Genomic DNA, 23,830 nt, shown 5'->3' with positions numbered 1-23,830 from the left:
TAACTGACTATTTTAATTTTACAGGCAACAATCATTGGATCTAATCTGTAGAGGGAAATTTCCCCATTGGCGTTAATTTACTTCTTGCACAATGAAAAGTTACCTTTTAACCCCCAATCAATATTTGGAGAGCATGCAATTAATTTAATAGATATCTAGATATTAACATAAATCTGCAAATTAAAGAGCCAATTATTTTCTCATTTATAATGTAGAGAGTAATAATCGTGTCTCTTAGAAGGAATCTAAAGCCTCACTGCATCAAGTTATCAAGATTGTAGGTTAGGTTGCTCTGAATGCAACATTGCAACTGTTTGTTTCTTTTGGTTTCTTATGGACTAGCACAAGAAACATTCCCATCTCAATTCTGTGTTCTTTACCATGGAGATCACTGGATGACTCACATCAGTTTAGGGTGTACTATTAAAAGCAGATTGCCAATTGTGATGGAAGCTCTTCATTTTTTCCCTTGTTTCTTTTTAATATGACAATTGCATAATACAAAGCAGAGCTTTTAAAAAGAATGAAGGCATTAACAGTACATGTCAATCAGTGACTAGATGAATTAGCTGAATGATACACAGACGTGGAATAAAAACATAGGAGGTTTTTTGCAGCCCAGCTCTACTTCCTTAGGTACATTTTTCTTCTCAGGATCAGCTTGGTTGATCCTGAAGTTCTTGGCCTGTGAAAATTTATTACCCACAGAGTCAATCTGCATTCAGGCAGCCAAGTCTGAATAAATAGAGTCATTGTGCTTGTCTGGGATTTGTGGCCAGAGTTCATCCAGTGAGCATGACATTCACATCCCAGGAGATGCATAAAAGCCAACACCCTGGTATGTGCTCTTGAATCCTGCCAAAATTGTGTAGAATTATATAAACAGGAGGTGAAGCAGTAATCAGGACCAGGTTTGAGGGGCAAGGCTCCAAAATCAAGTTTCTCCTACATTAGAAATGAACTGTATTGTCAATGTTATTTGTAGGCAAACAAGAGCTAGACAGTTTTTACAAAAAAAAACTCAGCATAGTCTCAAATACCTACTAAATCCCAAACATCATGTAAGATGCTGGCTTGTTGGTCTCGGTGAATTACACATTAGTAGTATTCATTATGATAATCACAGATATTTTAAGTAAATTTTCAATGCCAGGAAATGCCTTGCCCTAATGGACCATACAAAGAGTATATATTACATATAGTAAACCTCATAGCATCATAGAAGAAAAGAGTACTGTATGTTTGTTTGTCTTTTTCGCCTTGCATTTTATGTTGTACATGAGCTAAATACCCAGTCTGTTCATAATAACTAATTGGTTTCTTATTAATATGGAAATAGAACAATAACTCTAATTGAAAACAAAACTGCCTATCAGACCTTTTTCACATCCATATATGAAGTAATCATATATTTGAACCTCCAATCATAATCAGTGAAACTCAGATATTTAGCAGAAAGGTTGGTTTGTTTGTTTAACCATCCTAAAGCTTTTAGTTAAGTAATTGTTTTTGTTTTTGTTTTTTTGGGACAGAGTTTCCCTCTGTCACCAGGCCAGAGTGCAGTGGTGCGATGTCGGCTCACTGTAACCTCCGCCTCCCAGGCTCAAGCAATTTTCTTGCCTCAGCCTCCTGAGTAGCTGGGATTACAGGCGCGCGCCACCATGCTGAGCTAATTTTTGTATTTTTAGTAGAGACGGGATTTCACCGTGTTGGCCAGGATGTTCTTAATCTCTTGACCTCGTGATCTGCCCACCTTGGTCTCCCAAAGTGCTGAGATAAGGCTGGAGTGACCATACCAGGCCAGTAATCATATTTTATAAATAAAGTTTTACTGTCACCAGAAGCAAACACAAAAGTATTTTATCATGCCACTCTTTATAAACAGTTGCAAAAAGCACAAGCATGGGTAGAAATACACAGAAATGCAATTGCCTTTTTTTCATGTTTATGGACTATAATTTCCAAATTTAAAATGGTCAGCCAACTTAAATATCACTGATCACAAAGGCTCGCAACCCAGTTTCCTGAACTATTTTCTCATTGAATCTCCTCTGGAGACTCAATGGATATTTATGTAGATTTAGTTGTGTCCCACCCTCTTGGGCCATGGGATATGCCTAATTTCAGCCTGAGGACCCTGAATGGAAGTCTGGATAATTAGAAAATTATATAAAAATCAAAACATGATCCATCGAATTTGGGCAAACATACAATTAACACAAAAATGGGAAACCATTGCCTTTGTTATATTGAAGAATTCCTAAAAGGATCTACATTTTTGAAAGTAAGCCAAGTTTTTGTTAATGGTGGATATCAATACCACCAACACAGACACTCCATTCAGGAGCCAGGAGAGGGGCTAGGCATCGTTAGTTGATAGGCATGCTTTTCTCAAACACAGCTGCCAGCAGGGTTGCTGGTTGGCAGAGAAAGTGGAATTCTCTCTCCAGGGGACGTTCCTATTGAACTCAGAGGAATAGCCCTTTGTCCCATGACTTCAATGGTTTTTCCTTCAGTAGCTTTTTAGGAAGCGAAACCATACGAGAGATGTTATTCCTTAGAGAATAACACTATCCCTCATATCCAGGCATGGACAATGTCATATCATACAGGATTTACCTACAGTTACTCAGGTGTTTGGTCCAGATATACAATTGAGAAGTTTAGTTTTTGTTTTTGTTTCTCCAAAGCTTCTCCAGGTAGGGCTGGTTATCTCATAAGCCCAGCTTTTCTCAGGAGATTCTCTTAGCCTGTTGTTTCCACATGGAGAAAAATCATGTGTGATCATTCAAGGCCCCTTGGCACTTTCCAGTTCCATGCCCACCAGATCTGCAGCCAATAGGTTGTGTTCACTGAAACAAGACCGTCTTTAAGAAGCAGCCCAGATAGTGGCTAGAAAGTTAGGCCCCAGACTTGGTCATCTGCAAACTAGAAAACCCTGCACACAAGGATTCCAGTAGAGAGAGCTCATTCTCTGGAGAGATCTGATTCACATTATTTCTCTAGGTACCTCTTCTTTCAACCTGGATTTCTTCTTAAAGTTCAAGGCATTTCAAAGAAGAGCATGTGATTATTATACATTACATGTGAAAGCACTTTCACATATAAATCATAAAGCACTGTTCACTTGAGAGGTGAAAATCCTAATAACAATAATAACACACTTAGAATTAGTTCAGCTTTCTCTTGTATAATTGGTTTGCAAAGTGCAGTTACAAGAATCTTTCCTAATCATTACAAACCTATTTTTACCTTCGAATATTGCTATTTTGCCTGAGAAAAAAAGGTTTAAATGAAACGTGAAGCCAGACTTAGATTTAAGTTCTTCAAGCTTGCGTTTTTAACAAATTTAAGTTCTTCAAGGTTGCATTTTTAACAAAATTACCAAAACATTCTGTGTTATTTTCATCTGGTCTTCCTGCAAAAACAAAGTAACATTTGTATTTCACAATTTAGGCCCTAGCTGCTTTCATAATACTCAACCACCTGCCAAGGACAGTGGAAAGTGGACAGAACTCTACCAAAGCATCATACTGAGATAGCATAAGGACTTTTTAAAGGTCCAAAATGCACTGGGCAAACTCAACAAAATAGAAAATGACTAATCCCAGTATCCACCTGCTGAGCCAAAGATGAAAGCCATTAATGGGCATCACCATCTTGGCCTTGCTCAGGGTCTGGCCTGCATTGAAATTGCCCTGTGAGATGAGTTGCAGGAACATGCGAATGACCAAAGTCCAGACGAGCAGGCCACAGAATCATGATGGAGCGTACAGTACTTAGTGCTTTCATCTGGTGGAGGGACTGGATCACAAAACAGCAGTTTCTGCACACACAGGTCTTTTTGTGCTAGGACACTTGATCCATTGCCCAAGCAGAACCTAAATACTCTAGGCTGTGATGAGGAGTGATGTCAGTATCACCTTGGTGCAAAGCTTCAACAGTGTACATATGATCACCCCATAGTCCAGTCATCTCTTCTGCATGAAATCCCAACCAAGGCTGGAACTATCTGGAAGGACAAGTCAACTGGCACTTTTAGAGCTTAGCACTTATTACTAGTGATTTACTTTCTATTTTTTGCCCTAAAATTGTGTGTCACAGACATCTAGAAAAGACCTGCCCATTCTAGTAAGATCTGGAAGCCAAAGCAGCTATCCAGAAGGTAAATCACCTCCTCACTTTGACCAGCATCAACATCTGCACTCCACATTTCAGCTTCCATTCCTAAGAACCAGGAATTTAAAGGTATATACTACCTACACTGTATCTCCTCGCAGCTCAGCCAGCACTGGGTCTGATGGCTACTCTTGTTTGTCTGCTGTCACTTTGAAATTGTAGCTAGATAAACAGGCACATGTATGTGTGTGCACACGTCCAGAAGGCACAATTGCCTTGCCAAAACTCAGTCCCAGAAACCATGTTTCAGCCACCTGATTCTGAGAACAGGCAGCTGAGCATGGGTTTTCCAACTGCATGAGTAGGTTTGCCCGCCGTGCCAGGCGAATCTTCAGTGATGTTTGCTCCTACCCAGACCTAACCCAGACAGGTACTTCCTTTACATAGTTCTGTCATGCTGAGCCCTGCAGGTAAAAAGAGTTCTTCACCAGATTTCGACAAGTGTTGAGATCAACAATAAAGATATAACTCTCTTGAGAAAGAGAAATTCGTCTCAGAAATCTGAAGTCCTCCCATCTCTTTTGCCAACACTTGTCTAAGAGGTGACTCCTATTGTTCCCCTTCGGTGACATCCCCAGATAAAGGTTTCCCCAGTGCCTGTTAGCATCCACCCAGTGTTCGAGCAGTCCTCTTCTCACTGAGACCGCCACAATTCAGAATTCATCTAATCCCTGTTGCTTTCAACCTCCAGCCACAGGAGTCCACAATGAGGCCAAGGCAGAATAGGGCTGCTTTGTGGAGCCCTCACTGACCTGGTTCCTTTACTTACTGGCTCTGAGACCATGGGCAAGCTAATCTTCCTGGACCTCTGTTTCAGTATCTTAAATTCTCTGGACAAAAATATTAAGGTAGGTTAATATAAAATATTTTACATGAATATATAATAAACATTAGTATAAAATTATGAAAGCAAGCCCAGTCAACATGGTGAAACCCCTTCTCTACTAAAAAAACAGTTACAAAAGTTAGCCGGGTATAGTGGCGGGCACCTGTAATCCCAGCTATTCAGGAGGCTGAGGCAGAAGAATTGCTTGAACCTGGGAGGCAGTCACAGTTAGCCAAGATCATGCCATTGCACCCCAGCCTGTGTGACAAGAGCAAAATTCCATCTCTAAAATAAAATAAAATTATGAAAGCAGACATTTAAACATCCTCCTCCTCCCTTCCTCCTCAGCTCCTTTCTCCTCTCTTCAGCAGTGTTCTTTACTTGCATTGCTGAAACTTTTTTGGCAATGCTTATTTAGGTAAGAGAAGAAAAGGAGTACAGGAAGAAGTCAGGAAAATTGATTTAATAAGAAAAGGCAGGGAGCTGTCTATGGAAGAAGAGCTCTAGAAGGTGGGAAGAGGAGGAAGAGGTGAAAATGGTGCTCTGGAGTTTTAGGGGAGAGGATGAGGAGAAGGGGAAGGAGACTTCTGCCTCCTCTCCGAAAAGGAGAGGAGATGGGACAGCTGCCACAGAGTGTAGAACTTAAAAAAGGTATAGAGCGGGCTGGGCGCAGTGGCTTATGCCTGTAATCCCAGCACTTTGGGAGGCCGAGGTGGGTGGATCACTTGAGGTTAGGAGTTCGAGACCAGTCTGGCTGACAAGGCGAAACCCCACCACTACAAAAAATACAAAAATTCGCCAGGAGTAGTGGCGAGTGCCTGTAAGCCCAGCTACTGAGGAGGCTGAGGCAGAAGAATTGCTTGAACCTGGGAGGTAGAGGTTGCAGTGAGCTGAGATCGCACCACTGCACTCCAGCATGGGTAACAGCAAGGAGAGTCCATCTCTAAATAAATAAATAAACAAATAAATAAATAAAGGCAGAGAGTACAGAAGATTCAGAGGAAGTTTTATGATGTATTACACAGTCCATTTCTTCCTTGGCCTTCTTTTGTCAAGAGACATTGATATTTACGTTCTTTATCCAGACTTCTGTAGTGTATCTGTGTTTCTTTCTGATGCAACACCATTTTTGGACTGGCCCTGAAACAGCCCTAATTTATTTGGGTTACATGTAAAATAGGGATACATTCACAGCAAACTGCTAATGGTAGAATCACCACAGTAGTGAGATGGAGCTGGTTTTTGTTTTGGTTTGTTGAGTTTGTTTGTGTTTGTTTTTTACTTGGTATATGTGCTATTTTTTCTGCACTGGACATATACTGCTTAGTGCGTGTAGAACAATTTACACCCCCCACCTGTTATGTGTCATATGTGTGCAATAAGGATGAAGTTTGAAATCTGAAGGCTTTTAGCTAGATGTCACAGATTGTTGTTTGTATGACTATTTTCTCTTTCCCAAAGCAAACTAGAAGTTTTGAGAATGGAGGTAACAAATAGAACCTAGCTCATAATTAATGGCAGTGGAGTTTTGTGAATACATTCTTTAGGAGGACGAAATAGTTATGTTTAGAACAGAAAGGAGAAAGATTAGTAACTTTACCACCTGTCCAGTGGGAATCATGTATAGTTTAATAGTCCCTAATCTAGTACCTTGAGAGAAATTTTTGCTGAAAAAATGTCACAAGAAAAAAAATAAATCGCTTACAAGGAGAACCGCAGACAGTACCATTTTAATTTTTTACAAAATAATAGTTCGGCAACAATTTGTCAGCTCTTTTGCCCTAAAAGAGGAAGTGGACAACGGAAGGTTTATGCCTATTTAAAAGCAGACATTCCTTTAGGAAAAGAAATGGAATGCTTGATCTGTAATTGTACTAACAGAAGCTTGAATAAGCTTTAGAATCCGTGTCAAAGAATGAAGCCCAGTTTCCAGTTTGGTGGCCTCATCTGGTGACACAAAAGCTTTTAAAATAGGTTGTCAGAAGAATGAACGCATTGAAGGCTGATTCGTCATCCTCCAAGAGGTTCGCCGTTATAGCCTAGTCGTCCGCTGGCAATTGTCAAGCATGGGTGCATGCACTCTGCGCTATTACTGTGCCTTTGACCAAGGGTTGTTCAGTCATATAACTGGTACCCATTTCCTGTCCTCAAGGAGCAGATATCTAGCCACCCTAAGCCTGGCCCTTTATGGAGTTAGTGTCTGACTGCTACTCACTGTAGGGCAGTGATGCCACATCTCTTAAACTGTGAGTTGTCCCCCAGAATTTGGCTTAGGGCTAGATATCACCCGTCCCACATCATGGCGAACACTGATAACCTCAGGCGTGGTCATGGTCTTCTTGCCATCATCCTCCGCTTCAGAGGGACCTCTTACCACCCCCACACCAGCCATGTGCCCCACGGTCCTCCTCCAGGCATCCTTCAGGGACCCTCTCACACATAATGTTGCTTTCATGATGTTCAGGATCTCCTGCCCTGCAGGGTACCATGTATCTTCTGCGCCCTCCAAAGAGCCTTAGCCTGGACAGGGACAGTCCCTGTGGTACCCACTCACATTGTTCTCACACCTTTCTCTTCTTGCCTACATTTTCATTTGTGATGGCAAAAGCCTCCAGGGACTAGAAGAGCCATGTGCTTTGGAACAGGGAGAACTACAAGGTGGATGTCACACATGGGTGTATCTCTAGGGACTGAAATGTCCTAGAAATGCTCAACAAAATGAGTATGCCTGTCTCAGTGCTCTTAGATTCAACTTGCCAAATTAGAGCCCCAGATCTCTGTGTTGATAACAGGATCCACCTTATGAGATAATGTTATCTATGCAAACTTCATCTGGTATGGTCGACCCTAATCAGCATTTTTCTCAGGATATACTAGGTGCTCAATAAATGTTTGTTATTGTCTATCAAATTTCTAGTAGACATAAACAAACCTAAGCAATGCGGGGAAGCAGAAGATAGTCAAACATTTTTCAAAGAGGAAAGTTTGTTCAAGTATCTAAATAAATTTAAATAAAAGTATTTTTAAAAATACTTTATAAAAATACTAATAAAAGTATTTTAAAAATGTATTTCCACAAACCTCTTAGATGGGTGATAGTGGCAAATAGTAGTATTTGTCATCCCCTGAGGTTGCCTGTTCACATCTTATAAGTATTATGGATTGAGAGAGAGCTCTTTTAGGTAGAGGGAAAATGAGCTAGGATCTCTGCCTTCAGCATTCTTGTAAGGAACTTAGGGAGCCAAACTAAAATTGTCATGAAGCGGACGACATACTCCCCATAAATGACTGGAATCCAGGGCTACCCCATGTTATTGACTAGAAGTACATGGAGAGAAGTTGAGAATTTTTACAAAAGAGTTCGACACTTAACAGAAAGGGTGAGCTAGACCTCAGAGTGTCTACAGTGAGCAGAGGGAGGAGCTGATGGACAGAGAGCTAGAAAATCCCACAAGCATCAGCTGGACTCAACATTAGGAATTGGAGGGACTCGTCCTATGCTGATCCCGTTCAGCTCTGTGCTTTCTTTATTGACACGGTCCTCAGGCCCTGAAGTTCTGCCTTCTTATTGTGATCTTATTTAACACGGTTTATAAGCAACAAGTCATATATGCACAGAGCAGTCCTTACTAGAGTGATCTATACAACCCCATGTGCCCCGAACAGCCAGATTTTCTCGTTTTGTCTCTGCAGTCTGGTTGGCATCCCCTTTCACTCTCAAATTTGTTCTTATTTGGATAATAAATTATATTATCATCCCTAACTCTGCTTGACCCCTGTAGAGAATGGGATGAGGTCAGAGTCGACTGAACAAAATGCTTCCTAGGCAGCATTTATTTCTAGGAATCCAAAAATGCAAAATACTCATTATTGCTTAGGAAAAAATAGAGGAGTAAGAATTTTTCCTTTGTTTTGCAAATATTACTAAATGGGTTGAAAAACACTAGATGGAAGCCCACAACATAAAAAGTTAAGAGACCCATTAGCTAGGACTGAAGTGAAAAACAATGGCATGAAAGTTAAGATAATGACACATAAAATTGCTTATAGATGTGGAAGGAAATTAAACTGTGAAATAAATTAATAAACACAAGTCTCAACTTGAAAAAGAACAGCAAAAAAGTAAGGCTTTACAAACAGAACTTCTATAAAAATATGTGACTGGATCTAAATTTTTACAGTGTGCTTCAATAACAGCAAAACATGAACTAAGATGCGCTGCGAGAGCATTTATCCAAGTACTTGAAAATGGATATGACGTCCTACCACAGGTGCAGCAGGCTGATTAAAATTCCTGTGCAGAGAAGCCTCCTTTGTTGTCAGCAGAATAAATCTGATACTGTTGATAACAAAAACGGAGGTTACTGACATCCATAATAAAAACACAAAGATATATCCCAACCAGCTGAAACCCCATCGCCTTCTCTTAGAACAGTAGCAAAATGTAGATCTAGAAACCTCAATCTATTTTTATGACTCTTTTTAATGTTTCTTACTTAATTGGCATTTAACAACTTCAGTCTCCTGTATCCAGCTAGCCCCTCAAAGTCTCCACTGAAACATCTTGTAGGCAACTTTAACTTCACACACCCAAAACTCAATTCCACCTTTGCCCACTGCTCTTATGCCCCCAGTCTTGCCCACCTTAACAAGTAGATCTCCATCCATTCCAAGTCCCCAAGCCAGAAACCTGGGCCTCACACCTGATGGCTCTCCCTGGCCTGCCACATCCTGTCAGTCACCTGTTGCCTCCGTCAGACTTTCAAAATGTAATACAAGCTCTCTCCATCTTCACTGCTACCATACAGTTCTCTTGCCCAGATCACTGCAATAACCTCAAACTTTGTCCCTTCCTACCCAGTTCCATTTATCACGAAGAAGCCAGCGAGATGTCTGAAAAATCTTACTGCCTCACTCCTTACTATTTTTTTAAATTATATTCACAGGAAGTTGCAAAGAACATATAAGCAGGCCTCATGCATGCTTCACCTAGCTTCCCTTCATGTAAACCCTTCAATGACTTCCTATTGTCCTGTAGATAATACCTAAAACACTTCACTTAACCTCTAAAACCCTTGGGATTGGCCTCATCTTGCTCTGCTGCTGTCTCAACCACTTTCTGAACTGCAGCACAGTGACATCCTGTAGTTCTTCAACTGAGCCAGGATCTAGGTGCACTTCTGGCCTTTGCTCCCAAACTGTTTTCCCTGCCTAGAGCACTTCCCTCACCATCCACCCCCATTTCTCTGATCTGATCATTTTTCTTTATCCTTTAGGCCTCGGCTTTGTTATTTCTTAATTAGTGAGCCTTCCTGGACCACTCCTTCTAAACAAGGTCTCCTTCCTTAGTTGGTTTCAGAGCACCCTGCCCTCTTCAGCCGTGCCCCTTGGAATGTAGGCTGTTTGGAGTGTGTGTAGCTTTTCATGTCTGCCCCACCTCTAGACGCTAAGCACAATATGGCAAGGGCTTGTCTGTTGTGATTGGCACCTAAGCCAAGCCCAGTCTTGCACATAGTAGGGACTTCAGACTGAATTACAAGCCTGTCCAGACGTAAGTTCTGTTTCTATCAAGTAAGAAATGGGATCATTCTGACAGCACTCTGAATTCCAGCCTCTCCTTTTGTTTTCCTCCCCACTCCAGTATCCATGAACTTGCACAGTGCTTGACCTAATTACAATAAGGGCATTTAATTTCCTCTTTGATTTCCCTTCAATAACAGGTTGTGACTTGTAATTCATTTAGCATACATTGAAACCTGCATATCTACTGATGGTGTTCCCAAGCAACAAGCTTGCTATAATAAAGACAGAGAAAATATGTCATCTCTTAAGGAGAACCTGAAAATGGCAATTTCTGGCAGAAAAAAAAAAAAAACATTTTGTCTCATAGACTTGAGCTTCAGAGTCATTCATGAATGAATAATGAACTCAGGAAAGATCAATGAAGTGTTCTCTTAACCCTCTCAACCTATTTTTCTGAGAACTGAATAAAAGGAAAGTTGTAAGGAAGAGATGATGAGAGATTTAGGAAGAGAAAAATATAGTTGCTATAATGTATAATTCTTGAAGGAATTAAATTGGGCAATTCATCTAGTTTACTATGAATACTTTTTCAAGCTTCAATCATGAGTCACCTAAGAAATTTTTTCTTTGCCATTTAATTCCAAAATATATTTGTTGTATTATTTTCCAATAATAAAATAAAATAGTGAACAAAGCTGAAGGTCTTTTTAAAGAGAAGAGTCAGTGAAAACATCTTGGTGGTCTTTGCTCTGGTGTTTGACATACAATTAATATAATGCCTTAAAGCGTTTTTTTCCTCAAGGAATTATTTAAAACACATAACATATACACCTCTTCTTTCATAATAGATGATGAGTTTTTATAAAATTTTTAATGATATAGAATAACTGCAAATTAAATAGCACAATGAAAATCAGTCATTAAAAAATAGAGAGATCCAAGATGGCTGATCACTAGCAGCGCGGGATTGTAGTCCCCAGTGAAAGTGAGAGGACGCCACACCTCCACATGAATTCTTGTTCTCACGTACCAGGAGATTCCCAGCGGAGGAGCCCCACGGGTCGCCAGCGCGACTCTTGTGACCGGTGAGGAGGTTTTGCCGGTGCCTTGGAGCGTCGGTTCTTGGTGCAGAGTCAGAAAAGCACCATCAATCTTAACGCCGCTGATTTAGTCGGCGCAGCGGGTTGCTCAGATTCCAGCGCTGAGAATCAGTAAGTTGGACGTCCACTCAGAAACCTAGTTACAAAGACGGTAACTATAAAGACCACAGATGGATAAATCTACAACGAAGGGAAGAAAACAGCCAAAAAAGGCTGAGAATACCCAAGATCAGAACGCCTCTTCCTCAGCAGGGGATCACAGTTCCTCATCAGCAACAAAACAAGGCTTGATGGAGAACGAGTGTGTTCCAATTACAGAAACAGGCTTCAAAATGTGGATAATAAGAAACTTCTGTGAATTAGAAGAACTTGTTCTAACCCAATCCAAAGAAACTAAGAACTTTGAAAAAAGGTTTGACGAAATGTTAACAAGAACACACAATTTAGAGAGGAATATAAGTGAATTGATGGAGCTGAAAAACACAATACGAGAACTTCGTGAAGTATGCACAAGTTTTAACAGCTGAATTGATCAAGCAGAAGAAAGGATATCAGAGGTCGAAGACTAACTCAATGAAATAAAATGAGAAGACAAGATTAGAGAAAAAAAGGATAAAAAGGAACGAGCAAAGTCTCCAAGAAATATGGGACTATGTGAAAAGACCTAATCTACGCTTGATAGGTGTACCTGAATGTGACGAAGAGAATGAATCCAAGCTGGAAAATACGCTTCAGGATATTATTCAGGAAGATTTTCCCAACCTAGTAAGGCAGGATAATATTCAACTGCAGGTAATACAGAGAACACCACAGAGATATTCCTCAAGAAGAGCAACTCCAAGGCACATAATCGTCAGATTCACCAGGGTTGAAATGAAGGAGAAAATACTAAGGGCAGCCAGAGACAAAGGTCAGGTTACCCACAAAGGGAAGCCTATTAGACTTACAGCAGATCTCTCAACAGAAACCCTACAAGCCAGAAGAGAGTGGGGACCAATATTCAACATCCTTAAAGAAAAGAACTTTCAACCAACAATTTCACATCCAGCCAAACTAAGCTTCATAAGTGAAGGAAAAATAAAGTTTTTTGTGAACAAGCAAGCACTCAGAGAATTCATCACCACCAGGCCTGCTTTACAAGAGCTTCTGAAAGAACCACTACACATAGAAAGGAACAAACAGTATCAGCCTTTCTAAAAAATACCAAAAAGTAAAGAGCATCAATATAATGAAGAATTTACATCAACTAATGGGCAAAACAGCCAGCTAATATTAAATGGCAGTATTAAACTCACATATATCATTATTAATTCTAAATTTAAATTGACTAAATCCCCCAATCCAAAGACAGAGAGGCAACTTGGATAAAAAACTAAAACCCATCGGTATCCAGACCTATCTCACATTCAAGGATACACAAAGACTCAAAACAAAGGGATGGAGAAAGATTTACCAACCAAACGGAGAGCAAAAATAAATAAATAAAAAGTAGAAGTTACAATTTTTGCCTTTGATGAAATAGTCCTTAAAGCAACAAAGATCAAAAGAAGCAAAGAAGGACATTATATAATGATAAAAGGGTCAATGCAACAACAAGAAGAGCTAAAGATCCTAAATATATACGCACCCAATACAGGAATACCCAGACATACAAGACTAATAAAGGACTTAGACTCCCACACAATAATAGTGGGAGACTTCAACATTAACATTAGATCAATTGAGACAGAAAATTAACAACGATATCCAGGACTTGAACTCAGATCTAGAACAAGTAAACGTAATTAACATTTATAGAACTCTCTGCTTTAAATACACAAAACATACACTCTAATCAGTACATCATATCAACTTAGAAGTTTAAACGAAATGTTGGTTGGCTCCTTGTTTGTTATTCTCTTCCCTCATTTTCTTTCGTGTCTCAATTATTAAGCATGATTATAGGCATACCCATATTTAGACTGCATTCTAGCCCGGGCAATAAAGCAATACCCCCATTCTCTCTCCCTCTTCCTCTTTCTCTTTCTTCCTCTTCTTTATTCTTTTTCTTATTATTCTTTTTTTATTTCTCTCTTTAAAAAAAAAAAAGTTAAACGTAGCCTTCATTTACTGAAATTAACTGGGGTCTTAAACTAGCATTGATGCTTTAAATCCATGGAGGCTGTAGGACTTAAAAAAAAAAAGAGAGAAGCCAGGTGCGGTGGCTCAAGCCTGTAATCCCAGCACTTTGGGAGGCCGAGGCGGGTGGATCACAAGATCAAGAGATCGAGACCATCCTGGTCAACATGGTGAAACCCCGTCTCTACTAAAAATATAAAACATTAGCTGGGCATGGTGACGTGTGCCTGTAATCCCAGCTACTCAGGAGGTTAAGGCAGGAGAATTGCCTGAACCCAGGTGGTGGAGGTTGCGGTGAGCCAAGATCACACCATTGCACTCCAGCCTGGGTAACAAGAGTGAAACTCCGTCTCAAAAAAAAAAAAAAAAGAGAGAGAGAGAAAGAAAAAAAAAATAGCAGAGCAGGCCAAGTACAGTGGCGCATGTCTGTAATCCCAGCTCTTTGGGAGACCAAGGTGGGTGGATCATTTGAGGTCAGGAGTTTGAGACCAGCCCGACTAATATGGTAAAACTGCGTCTCTACTAAATACAAAAAATTAGATGGGTGTGGTGGCAAATGCCTATAACCTGTAATCCCAGCTACTCTGGAGGTTGAGGCAGGAGAATCACTTGAGCCCGGGAGGCAGAGGTTGCAGTGAGCTGAGATCACACCATTGCACTCCAGCCTGAGCAACAAGAGTGAAACTTCATCTTAAAAAAAAAAAACACAAAAAAACAAAAAAGCAGTGCAAGCAATTGATGGTGCTAAGTACCACCATGTTGCATGCATGGTAGCATACATCACGTGGACAGATTGGAAGAATCACAGGAGAACACTGCTTAGTGCCTAGTGGAGTGCCCTGTCTCTCAGCCCAGCAGGACCTTTTGTTCCCAGGATCACGCCAGTCTGCTAAAGGAAAGTGGCCCTTGCTCCAAACTTCCAACTCAGCTTATATTAGAGGATGGGGCCAACATCAGTCCTGTGGCATTGCCAACAAGTACCGCCACCTGGGATGCCTCAATTCCTAGGCACTCCAGTGGTGGCCAGACAGTAGTGTTTCTTGCTTTTTGCTTGTTTGTTTTGCTTTTGCTTTTTAAATCATTTTCTGACAAGCTGCACATCAGCAAGCACTGTTTCCGTATCACAGAAGTCAGCAGGAAGTGTTTGGAGGTGGGAGAGAAAAGAGTCAGTAGCCTTTTAAAATATTGGACAGCCTTGGTGCATTTCCATGGCTGGGGGGAAATCAGAGGCCATGTTGAAGGTTTCTATTGAACTTTTAGTCACACCTCTTATGATTTCTGTTATTCCAGGAAGAGTCCGTCTCTTATGGCTCCTGCCGAGATGATGTTAAGAGACAATAGTAATAATACATTCCACCTTTCTTTGGGGCAGTTCAAAAATACTTCTTGTGTATTCAACCACACAGTCAGGAGTAGGGAGGTAAGCTCAAGTGTCACTGCCTAAAGCGAAAGCCATCTTGCTGAGTGAGAGGGAAACTGCAGGAGACAAACCTGCCAGCAGTGATGCCACCTGTTACTTGCTGGGTGCATTTTATCAGTGTGTTCTAGGTGGGCTCCCTGGAAGAACACAGGAAAAAGACTGAGGGGAGAGGGAAGCACCCAGTCCTGGAGGTGTCTGCATGGGCTCCTCAGGCCCCGGTCCTCTTCCCTGGCCTCCCACTGCTCTGTCAGCTGCCCTTATAAAGAAGATCAGTAGATCTGTATTCTTTTATCTATTGAAGTGATCCTATGACACTGCAATGCCAGGACATGGGGTTCTCTTCATTCAGAATCTAGGGAACGAGGAGGGGACAGTAACATCTTGTATTGTCCATAGTAGCCTGGACACAGACTCACTGGCTCTTTCAGCACCCCGTTCAGAAAAGGAAAGGGTGCTTTGGAAACTGAGCTGGAGGCTGAAGGCCAGACTAAGGTCCGTAGCAAACGAATGGCAAAACCTGTCCCAGAGTGTCGGACTCTTCACAGACTGGATGGTTTTCCTAATTCAGTGTTGTTGCATTACTTATGGAAGTTGTCTCGGTTCCTCTTATCTTTGCCAGGCCCTAGAGCTCATGTTCCTTACATCCCTTCTTTCGGCAGTCCTTTCATTCCTACTCTCCTTTGTCATTTTAAGGGTTTCTGCAGAGAAACTGCGGGAGACAGTTCTTCACTGTACAAGGGACCTTCTTGCTCTTTGAAGGGCTTTAGTATCCCTTGCCCCAGACACTGACTGCCATTACTGATCCGGCTCATGAACGTAATGCACAGAAACACCCTCATCATTTCCAGACAGCCAGGGTTCGGGAGTCATGGGTGCCCCAGTTGAGAGCTGCTGCCAGAGGCTGGGCTGGGACAGGCCCCTGCTGTGCCGTCTAGCCCAGTATACCAGTGCTTCCTCTCTCTGGCCTACATCCCTCCTTGTCTCTAAACTTATGCTCAGATTTCAGTGGGAAGCCTTCCCTGACTGATTCATTCATCTAACATTTACTCAGCAGGTATGTATTGATACCTGCTCACAGTTCCAGGTACCATTTGAGGAGCAGACGCCCATCCCTGCACCTTCCTGACACTGCCCTGCTTTAATCTTTCATTTTCATGTTATTCTAAAAGTGTGCCAAGGTCATCCAGCTCCTACCTAGGAAGGAGCTTCTCTGGGACAATGACTTCTTCTACTTTTATTTTTATCGCAAGATATGGAACTATCACCAAGAGTGTATCTTATTTCCATAACAGGGAAAATAGTTCTAAGGTATCATTTTTTTTTTCTAACTTGAAGATTCTGTTTTTCATGATACCTGAATATGATGGGATCAGCATGAGAAGTATTGTGAGGTCCTTAGTCAACAGTAAACATAGGCCAGGCGCAGCGGCTCACGCCTGTAATCCCAGCACTTTGGAAGGCAGAGGCAAGGTAGATCATTTGAGGTCAGGAGCTTGAGACCAGCCTGGCCAGCATGGTGAGATCCCATCTTTACTAAAAATACAAAAATGAGGCAGGCATGGTGGCAAGCACCTGTACTCAGGAGGCTGAGGCAGGAGAATCGCTTGAACCTGGGAGGCGGAGGTTGCAGTAAACTGAGACTGTGCCACTGCACTCCAGCCTGGGCACCAGAGAGAGGCTCATCTCAGAAAAGAAAAAGAAACGGTAAACGTGACCTGAACATCATGCAAGGAGGAAAAGACCATTGCACACTCCTTGTTTCCCGGTGCATGCTGACAAGTCATGATTGAGGGGTCTTAAGACAGAGACAGAGAACATCGGGTGCCATCTGCCTTCCTCAGCCTCATTTGGCCCAGAGATAGAAGGCAAACAGGTAACAAATAGAATAGGCAGAGAGGAAAAAAGCAAGTACGAAACTTGGGAGAATCTGATGGAGAAATAGAATCTTCTTTATGTTTTTTCTTTTAGTTTTTTTATTACAGGAAATTTCAGCACCCATGCACACACACACACACACACACACACACACACACACACACACACATTAATTTTAGTAGATGAAAAAACAAAAAACAAACCAATATGTTTTCAATACAAAACGAAAGTTTTATTCATTTCATATAGGGAAATGACCAGAATAATATAAGAACCTGCCCTGGGCTCATCACCCAATGTCAGCAGTTTTGAATGCAGGGCCATCTTATCTCATGTATTTGCCCATCTACTCTGCCCTTCTCCCACTGTATTTTTTTCTTATTTATTTTTTTGAGACAGAGTTTCACTCTTGTCACCCAGGCTGCAGTGCAATGGCACAATCTCAGCTCACTGCAACCTCTGCTTCCCGGGTTTGAGTAATTCTCCTGCCTCAGCCTCCATAGTAGCTGGAACCACAGGCACACACCACCACACCCAGCTAATTTTTCTATTTTTAGTAGAGACGGGGTTTCACCATGTTGGCCAGGACGGTCTCGAACTCCTGACCTCAAGTGATCCACCCACCGCAGCCTCCCAAAGTGCTGGGATTACAGGCGTGAGCCGCTGTCCCCAGCCCTCCCACTGTATTATTTTAAGGCAAATCTCAACATCAGATAATTTTATCCATTAACATTTCAGTGCAAATTTTAAAAACCATTGCCATAATATCATTATGCCCAAAACAAATCAATAATCTCATATCATGAGATTTCTAGCAGCATTCCACATTCCAACTGTGGAGACTTTTTTAACCCGAAATCCGAGTGAAAAATTACACCTTCACTGGGAAAGATGCGACAAAGAAATCAAAAGAGACTTTTTCTTTCTTGTAGAGAAGGACAACGAAGCAATGGGAAAACGATTTCAGAGAAGCGGCTCTGGCCTTGCCAATTTTCTGAGGCCTGTCCAAGCTTACCTGGGTGCAGTCCTTTGCCCCCCAAACTCACTCCCGAGTTGCAGGTGTGCACTGCTGAACTGCAGTTAACTCTCCATGAAGGTTCATTTCATAACACACATTTCACGTTTTACAGCAGGGCTCTCTGCTACATTGCTAGTCATTTAAAATTTGGCCACATGGCAAAAATGTGTGTAATGCAGGGTTTTTTTTTTAAGTGTTGATTGAGCACATAATTCAAAAGTTAGAATATTAAATAAACATCTCTGCCCTTTCTTTCTTCCAGCAGGCAGCCCAGAGAACAGCTCTCCGTGCTCTGTCTGACAGGTACATTTTGTCATTTTTATGAACTATAAATTGCTTTATGAAACATTGAGCCCTATTTATTGTGGGATATAATTCATAATCGGGTTTTGTCCCTAAAGTATCTGTGAACTGGGATGTTAAACATTTTGCATGCTTGGATTTGTCATGCATGTGTGGAGGTTATCACTGCAAAAATTGCCTTGTTCTGTTTCATAGCAAGTATGAAGAATCCCTTGTTGTGCAATGAAACAAGACACAAGAAACTTAGAAAGGCCTGAATGGTGTGGTAAATTCTGAGCTTTGGAATTGGTTGAGATCTAAGTTCATTTTTCAGCAATAAGTACTTCATTTATTTTGAAATGTTTTCTTCAGAGTTTTTCCATATCATTTCACCGGGAGCTACCTATCTTTTGATAAGATTCTCTCTTGCAATATGTTATGCACATAACCCAACAACTCACAGTCCCGCGTGCCTGACTTTTTAACTCCTTGCTTTAGCTTCTTTCTCCTGACACATGTTACTGAATGAGATGTATAAACCTCATCAAGAAACACACACAAGCTGTATTTTATATCCTGCTTTGCCTAAAAGGCTATAGACAGATAGTTGAATGCAGGTATGTAAAGTTACTTCTAGAACAGAACAGACCATTGGTTTGGTTTCGTGTTGGGTTTTTTTGTTTTTCTGGGTTTTTTTTTGTTTTTGTTTTTGTTTTTTCCACTTACTAAGATTGGAGGGAGGTGGGGAGGGAAGGAGCAGGCGCACACACGTGCATGGTTTGAGGAACTGTCAGGAGGTAAAGATGAAATCCCTGCTTGTCTCCACAGCATTAGAAGCAGCAGGAGGAGGTGTGCCCTCGGCTGGCTGGCAGGCACCTCTGAATTGTCTAGCTAACCTTCACCACCCTGCCTTCCTTCCCAGTTCCTTGTTCATGGAATGAGCCATCATTGACTGTGTAAACCAGCTTCCTCCAAAGTAAAACCTGTCACTTAGGCGAATTATCTGCTGTGCATGAGGGAAAAGCATTTTCTCTTTGGTGGCAGACTGAGCATGAATATTTTTATTTCAATTACAAAACCTTCCCCATGACAACCACACAAGCCTGTGTGTCCTGAGTGGCTGGCACGTGATCTTCTGGAATTGCTTTTGGGATTTTCACAAAAGCTGATGACTGCACTGCTTCTGAGTATGTCAGTAGGAGGAAGAAGGAATCTAGATCAAAACATATTTAGAATATAACACAGTCATTTCTTTCCTATACGTATTTCTTTTTTCTGTTTGACTTTTCTTCTTAAGTAATTCCTTCAACAAAATGCACTGAGATGCAAGGGAAAGCCCTCAAAGTTGACAAAACTTTGTCGTTAACGAGTACAGGGTTTCTCTGGGGATGATGAAAATGTTGTAAAACTAGATTATGGTGATGGTTGTACAACCTTGTGAGTATACCAAACACCAGTGAATTGTGCGCTTTAAATGGGTGAACTTTATGGAGTATAAATTATAATTTAGTAAAGCTACATATATAAACACAAAATGTCATTATGACCTTTAGTAGAATGAATCATTACCTATTTTGGGAAAATATGGATTGATTTTGAAGACATAGTCACAAATACAAAGGCAATTCATCAGAAACTAGGACTGATACATTTGAAGATTTCTTCCCAAAAGATAAATGACTTGATCCTCAAGAGAAAATGTGCATGGATTTTAATGATGAACAATGCTATCTTCTTTACATTTTTTCTGATATTTTTAATTTAAAAAATCCCATGTCAAACCCATTCCCCACCCAAAAATGGAGGTTTTCATTGTCACCACTCAGAATATTTCTCTGTCCTCAAATATAATAGGGCATTTCTCTTACTTTACTGTAGCAGTTTTTCTATTCAGACTTGGTCATTTCAAAGTGACAAGTTGCCGCTGTCTACTGTTCTCGTAGTGCAGTTGTGTAAAGCTACCTTCTCTATGCTTTTTCTTTTTTTTATTCAACTTGTATTTTAAGTTCAGGGGCACATGTGCAGGATGTACAGGTTTGTTACACAGGTAAACGTGTGCAATGGTGGTTGCTACACCTATCAACCCATCACCTAGGTATTAGGCCAGCGTCTATTAGCTGTTCTTCCTGATGTTCTCCCTCCCCCGACACCTCACCGGCAGGCCCCAGTGTGTGTTTCCCCTTCATGGGTCTCATCATTCAGCTCCCACTTATAAGTGAGAACATGCAATGTTTGCTTTACTGTTCCTGTGTTAGTTTGCTGAGGATAATGGCTTCCAACTCCATCCATGTCCCTTCAAAGGACATGATCTTGTTCCTTTTTATGGCTGTATAGTATTTCATGGCATATGTGTACCATATTTTTTTTACCCAGTCTGTCATTAGTGGGCATTTGGGTTGATTCCATGTCTTTTCTATTGTGAACAGTGCTACGATAAAAATACACGTGTGTGTATCTTTATAATAGAATGATATATATTCCTTTGGGTACATACACAACAATAGATTGCTGGATCAAATGTATTTCTGCCTCTAGGTCTTTGAGGAATCGCCACAATGTCTTCCACAATGACTGAACTAATTTACACTCCCACCAACAGTGTATAAGCATGTTGTTTTTTGACTTTTTAATAACAGCCATTCTTTTTCTATTCTATATTTTCTACTCAGGACCACAGAAGTGATCCCCATAAGTTATAAGCATTTGTAACCATTTCAAGATGGAAATTAAAACCTTTCTTCAAAATAATGACTTTAAAATACCTACTGAATTAATTGCATTCATATTTTCTAGTTTCTAATTAGAGAATAACTTACCAAGTGACAGATGTCATTTTCTATCACATTACATACCCTTTTGAATAAAGCAATATTTTCTAGAAAAATGACCCGAGTGCCTCAAGTCAGACCACTATATGACTTGCCTAATGTTCTGTCTGCCAGAGAAACCTCGGGGTGGGAGTGGGATTCATTAAAGATCTCCCCATGTCCTAAATATCCCAAAGTGGGGCTCTAGGCCCAACATCTCTGGCTACTTGGAGCCTCGTATTAACCTATTCTACACAAACCATTTATACACACCATCCTGGTTTCCTAAACTCTTTTCGCTCTCAGCCTTTTATCACCTCTTTATATGACATTCCGTAGGGATTAGGCCATGCCTTCATCTTTTTTCCTGAGGGGAAAAGCACTTTTCAGACCTCAGAAGGTGCTTCCTGAGTTCTGCAGTTGTGGAATGGGACAGAAAAGCCCGCCCTCGCTCTGGCCATGCACATCGGTTTTTTGTGGAGGAGCATGTCTGTGACACACCCTGGGTCTTATCCTCCAGAACCTCAGTGTCCTGCAAGTTTGCTCATCCAGGGGCTCATTTCGCTTCCACTGAGCCTCAACATTGAGTACCCAGTGTACAAATCGATGTTGCAACAGGATTTCATTGACTTGGGTTTGGTGGAAGGACGTGAGTTTACACTATAGAAAGCCAGTTTCTGTTCTCTGTTTCCCTATAAGAAAGCCCAACTTCAAAGTCTTGAGGTCTGACCTGATGAGACTAGATGTGAGAAAAAGAAAAGGGTGCATTTTCCTTTCCCTTCCTAAGGGTGGGTAGAAATCCAATCCCTCTCGGGTGTTAAAGGTTAGAGAATGTCCAGATGTCTTTGGAAAGTCAATCTTGTCTTTTCATTTCTCCTGTCTCCTGGTTTATTTTCTAAATCGGCATTCCAGCACAAATCCAGTGTCTGATAGTTCAGACTGTATGCTTTAACGTTCAGAGAATCTTCTATAATCAATACACAATCTTGATAAATTAAAACTGTTATTTCCATTATGTAAATTTTTAAAATCCTCTGTGATCATCCCCCCAGAAAGCCTTTTCCCATGCTTTGTTTTGCCTGAGCAAGAGACTTAATTTATGGTTCACTCCAAATAGGCAAAGTGTGCTTCAGGTTGAAACTGGATCACCCCAGTAAGGCAGAGAGGAAGTTTGGGCTGTAGCTGCAGTCACTCGAGTCTCCTGTCCAGCAGTGATTGTGTGAGAGTGGAATGGTGCATTGTCTGTTCTTTTCTACTCGTGATGGTAGAATTGTTTTCGTCTATTTTATACCACTGAGAGTCAGCTGGCCTACCAGAGGCCCACTCATGTCTCCCCAGAATGAAAAAAGCAGACAAACAGGACAAGAAGAGATGGCAAAATTCTTTTTTCTGTTTTTTGTTTTGTTTTGTTTGAGACAGGCTCTCACTCTGTTACCCAGGCTAGAGTGGAGTAGTGCAATCACAGCGCACTGCAGCCTCAACCTCCCAGGCTCAAGTGATCCTCAGCCCTCCCCGTGCCCCACCCAGTGCCACAGTAGCCACCACGCCTGGCTCATTTTTATACTTTTCATAGAGACATGTCTTCGTCATGTTGCCCAGGCTGGTCTTGAAATCCTGGACTCAAGTGATCTGCCCACCTTAGCCTTCCAAAGTGCTGGGATTACAGGTGTGAGCCACCACACTCAGCCAGGCAAAATTCTTGGCAAGGTAAAGCAGCCAATTACAAGAAAATCTCAGTTTGCAAAGGGACACAATTCTTCTCGCTTATTCAGTGCTTATTGTGTGCCTCTCATGTGTTTTTCTTCTTATGGATCGGTGCGTTTGATGCTGGTTGGTAGAGGCAAATGAGAAGGACAAACAGGATAAAGGTGGATCTTTGGTGTGGACCCTCTGCACTGCAAAAGATGCCACATCACCGCCAACGTGGAAAACATGCAAAGTGCTGTTAGGAAGAAGGAAGGATATGTGTGCAGCATATGAAGTGCCTTGAATAAGATTAACTTCCCTTCGTGAGTAGTAAATAGTAGATAACTCTGATCAAAAAAGGGATTCGTGTGATTTATCAAGCTGAGCGACTGCGCATCTGCAGAGAAGCTGGAGGTCAATCTTGAAATCTAGGGCAAGAGAAGCATGAGGAAATTGCCAGGACTAAGAAGTTAATCATACCCTTGGACTGCTTCCATCTGTCTCAGAGCGACAGCGCTGCTCTCGGCGAGCAGGCATGCTTTATAGCAGCAGATCAGGAATTAATATTTTCTGTGAAACCTCAAGCATCATTTGCAGTAACTTGGGTTTTATAAAACTGGAACATAATTTTATATGAATAAATCACATTCGGCTAGAAATATGAGAGGCTGCAAAAAATTATACTTGTCTTAAAAAAAAAAAAAAAAAAAGAGGAACGAGCAAAAAAGCCAACATGAAAACAGTTGTTGAAGCGATGGCACTTGGAGGGCACAAATAGCCATGTGGTTAAATTGTGCATATAATCATCCTCTGAAATGTCAGTCTGTGACTCCAGCAACAGCTACATTTTTATAGTCTTGGAGATGCATCACCAGACTGTAACGTGTCTGCCCATCTGGCTGTATCTCAGGCCCAAAATCCATTTATATTGAAATCCAAACAACTGCCATTGATTTATTCATTTATTTCACAAATATTTACTGAGCGCATCCAGCA

The 23,830-nt window shown here is 41.2% G+C and overlaps 1 protein-coding gene across 5 annotated transcripts in view; it reads left to right on the top strand.

The window, feature by feature from the left end:
- Positions 1-23,830, top strand: part of AFF3 (ALF transcription elongation factor 3) — a 613,873-nt gene that overhangs the window by 494,212 nt on the left and 95,831 nt on the right. For all 5 annotated transcript variants that reach the window (XM_010352080.3, XM_074404166.1, XM_074404177.1 and 2 more), the window contains one exon: positions 18,322-18,362. In XM_010352080.3, coding sequence (XP_010350382.3) covers positions 18,322-18,362 — 41 coding nt within the window. The remainder of the gene's footprint in view (positions 1-18,321; positions 18,363-23,830) is intronic.

Source organism: Saimiri boliviensis, chromosome 1 (assembly GCF_048565385.1).
Source record: "Saimiri boliviensis isolate mSaiBol1 chromosome 1, mSaiBol1.pri, whole genome shotgun sequence".
Taxonomy (NCBI): Eukaryota; Metazoa; Chordata; class Mammalia; order Primates; family Cebidae; genus Saimiri; species Saimiri boliviensis.
The sequence above is the reverse complement of the archived record's forward strand: the minus strand, read 5'-3'. Positions and strand labels throughout refer to the sequence as shown.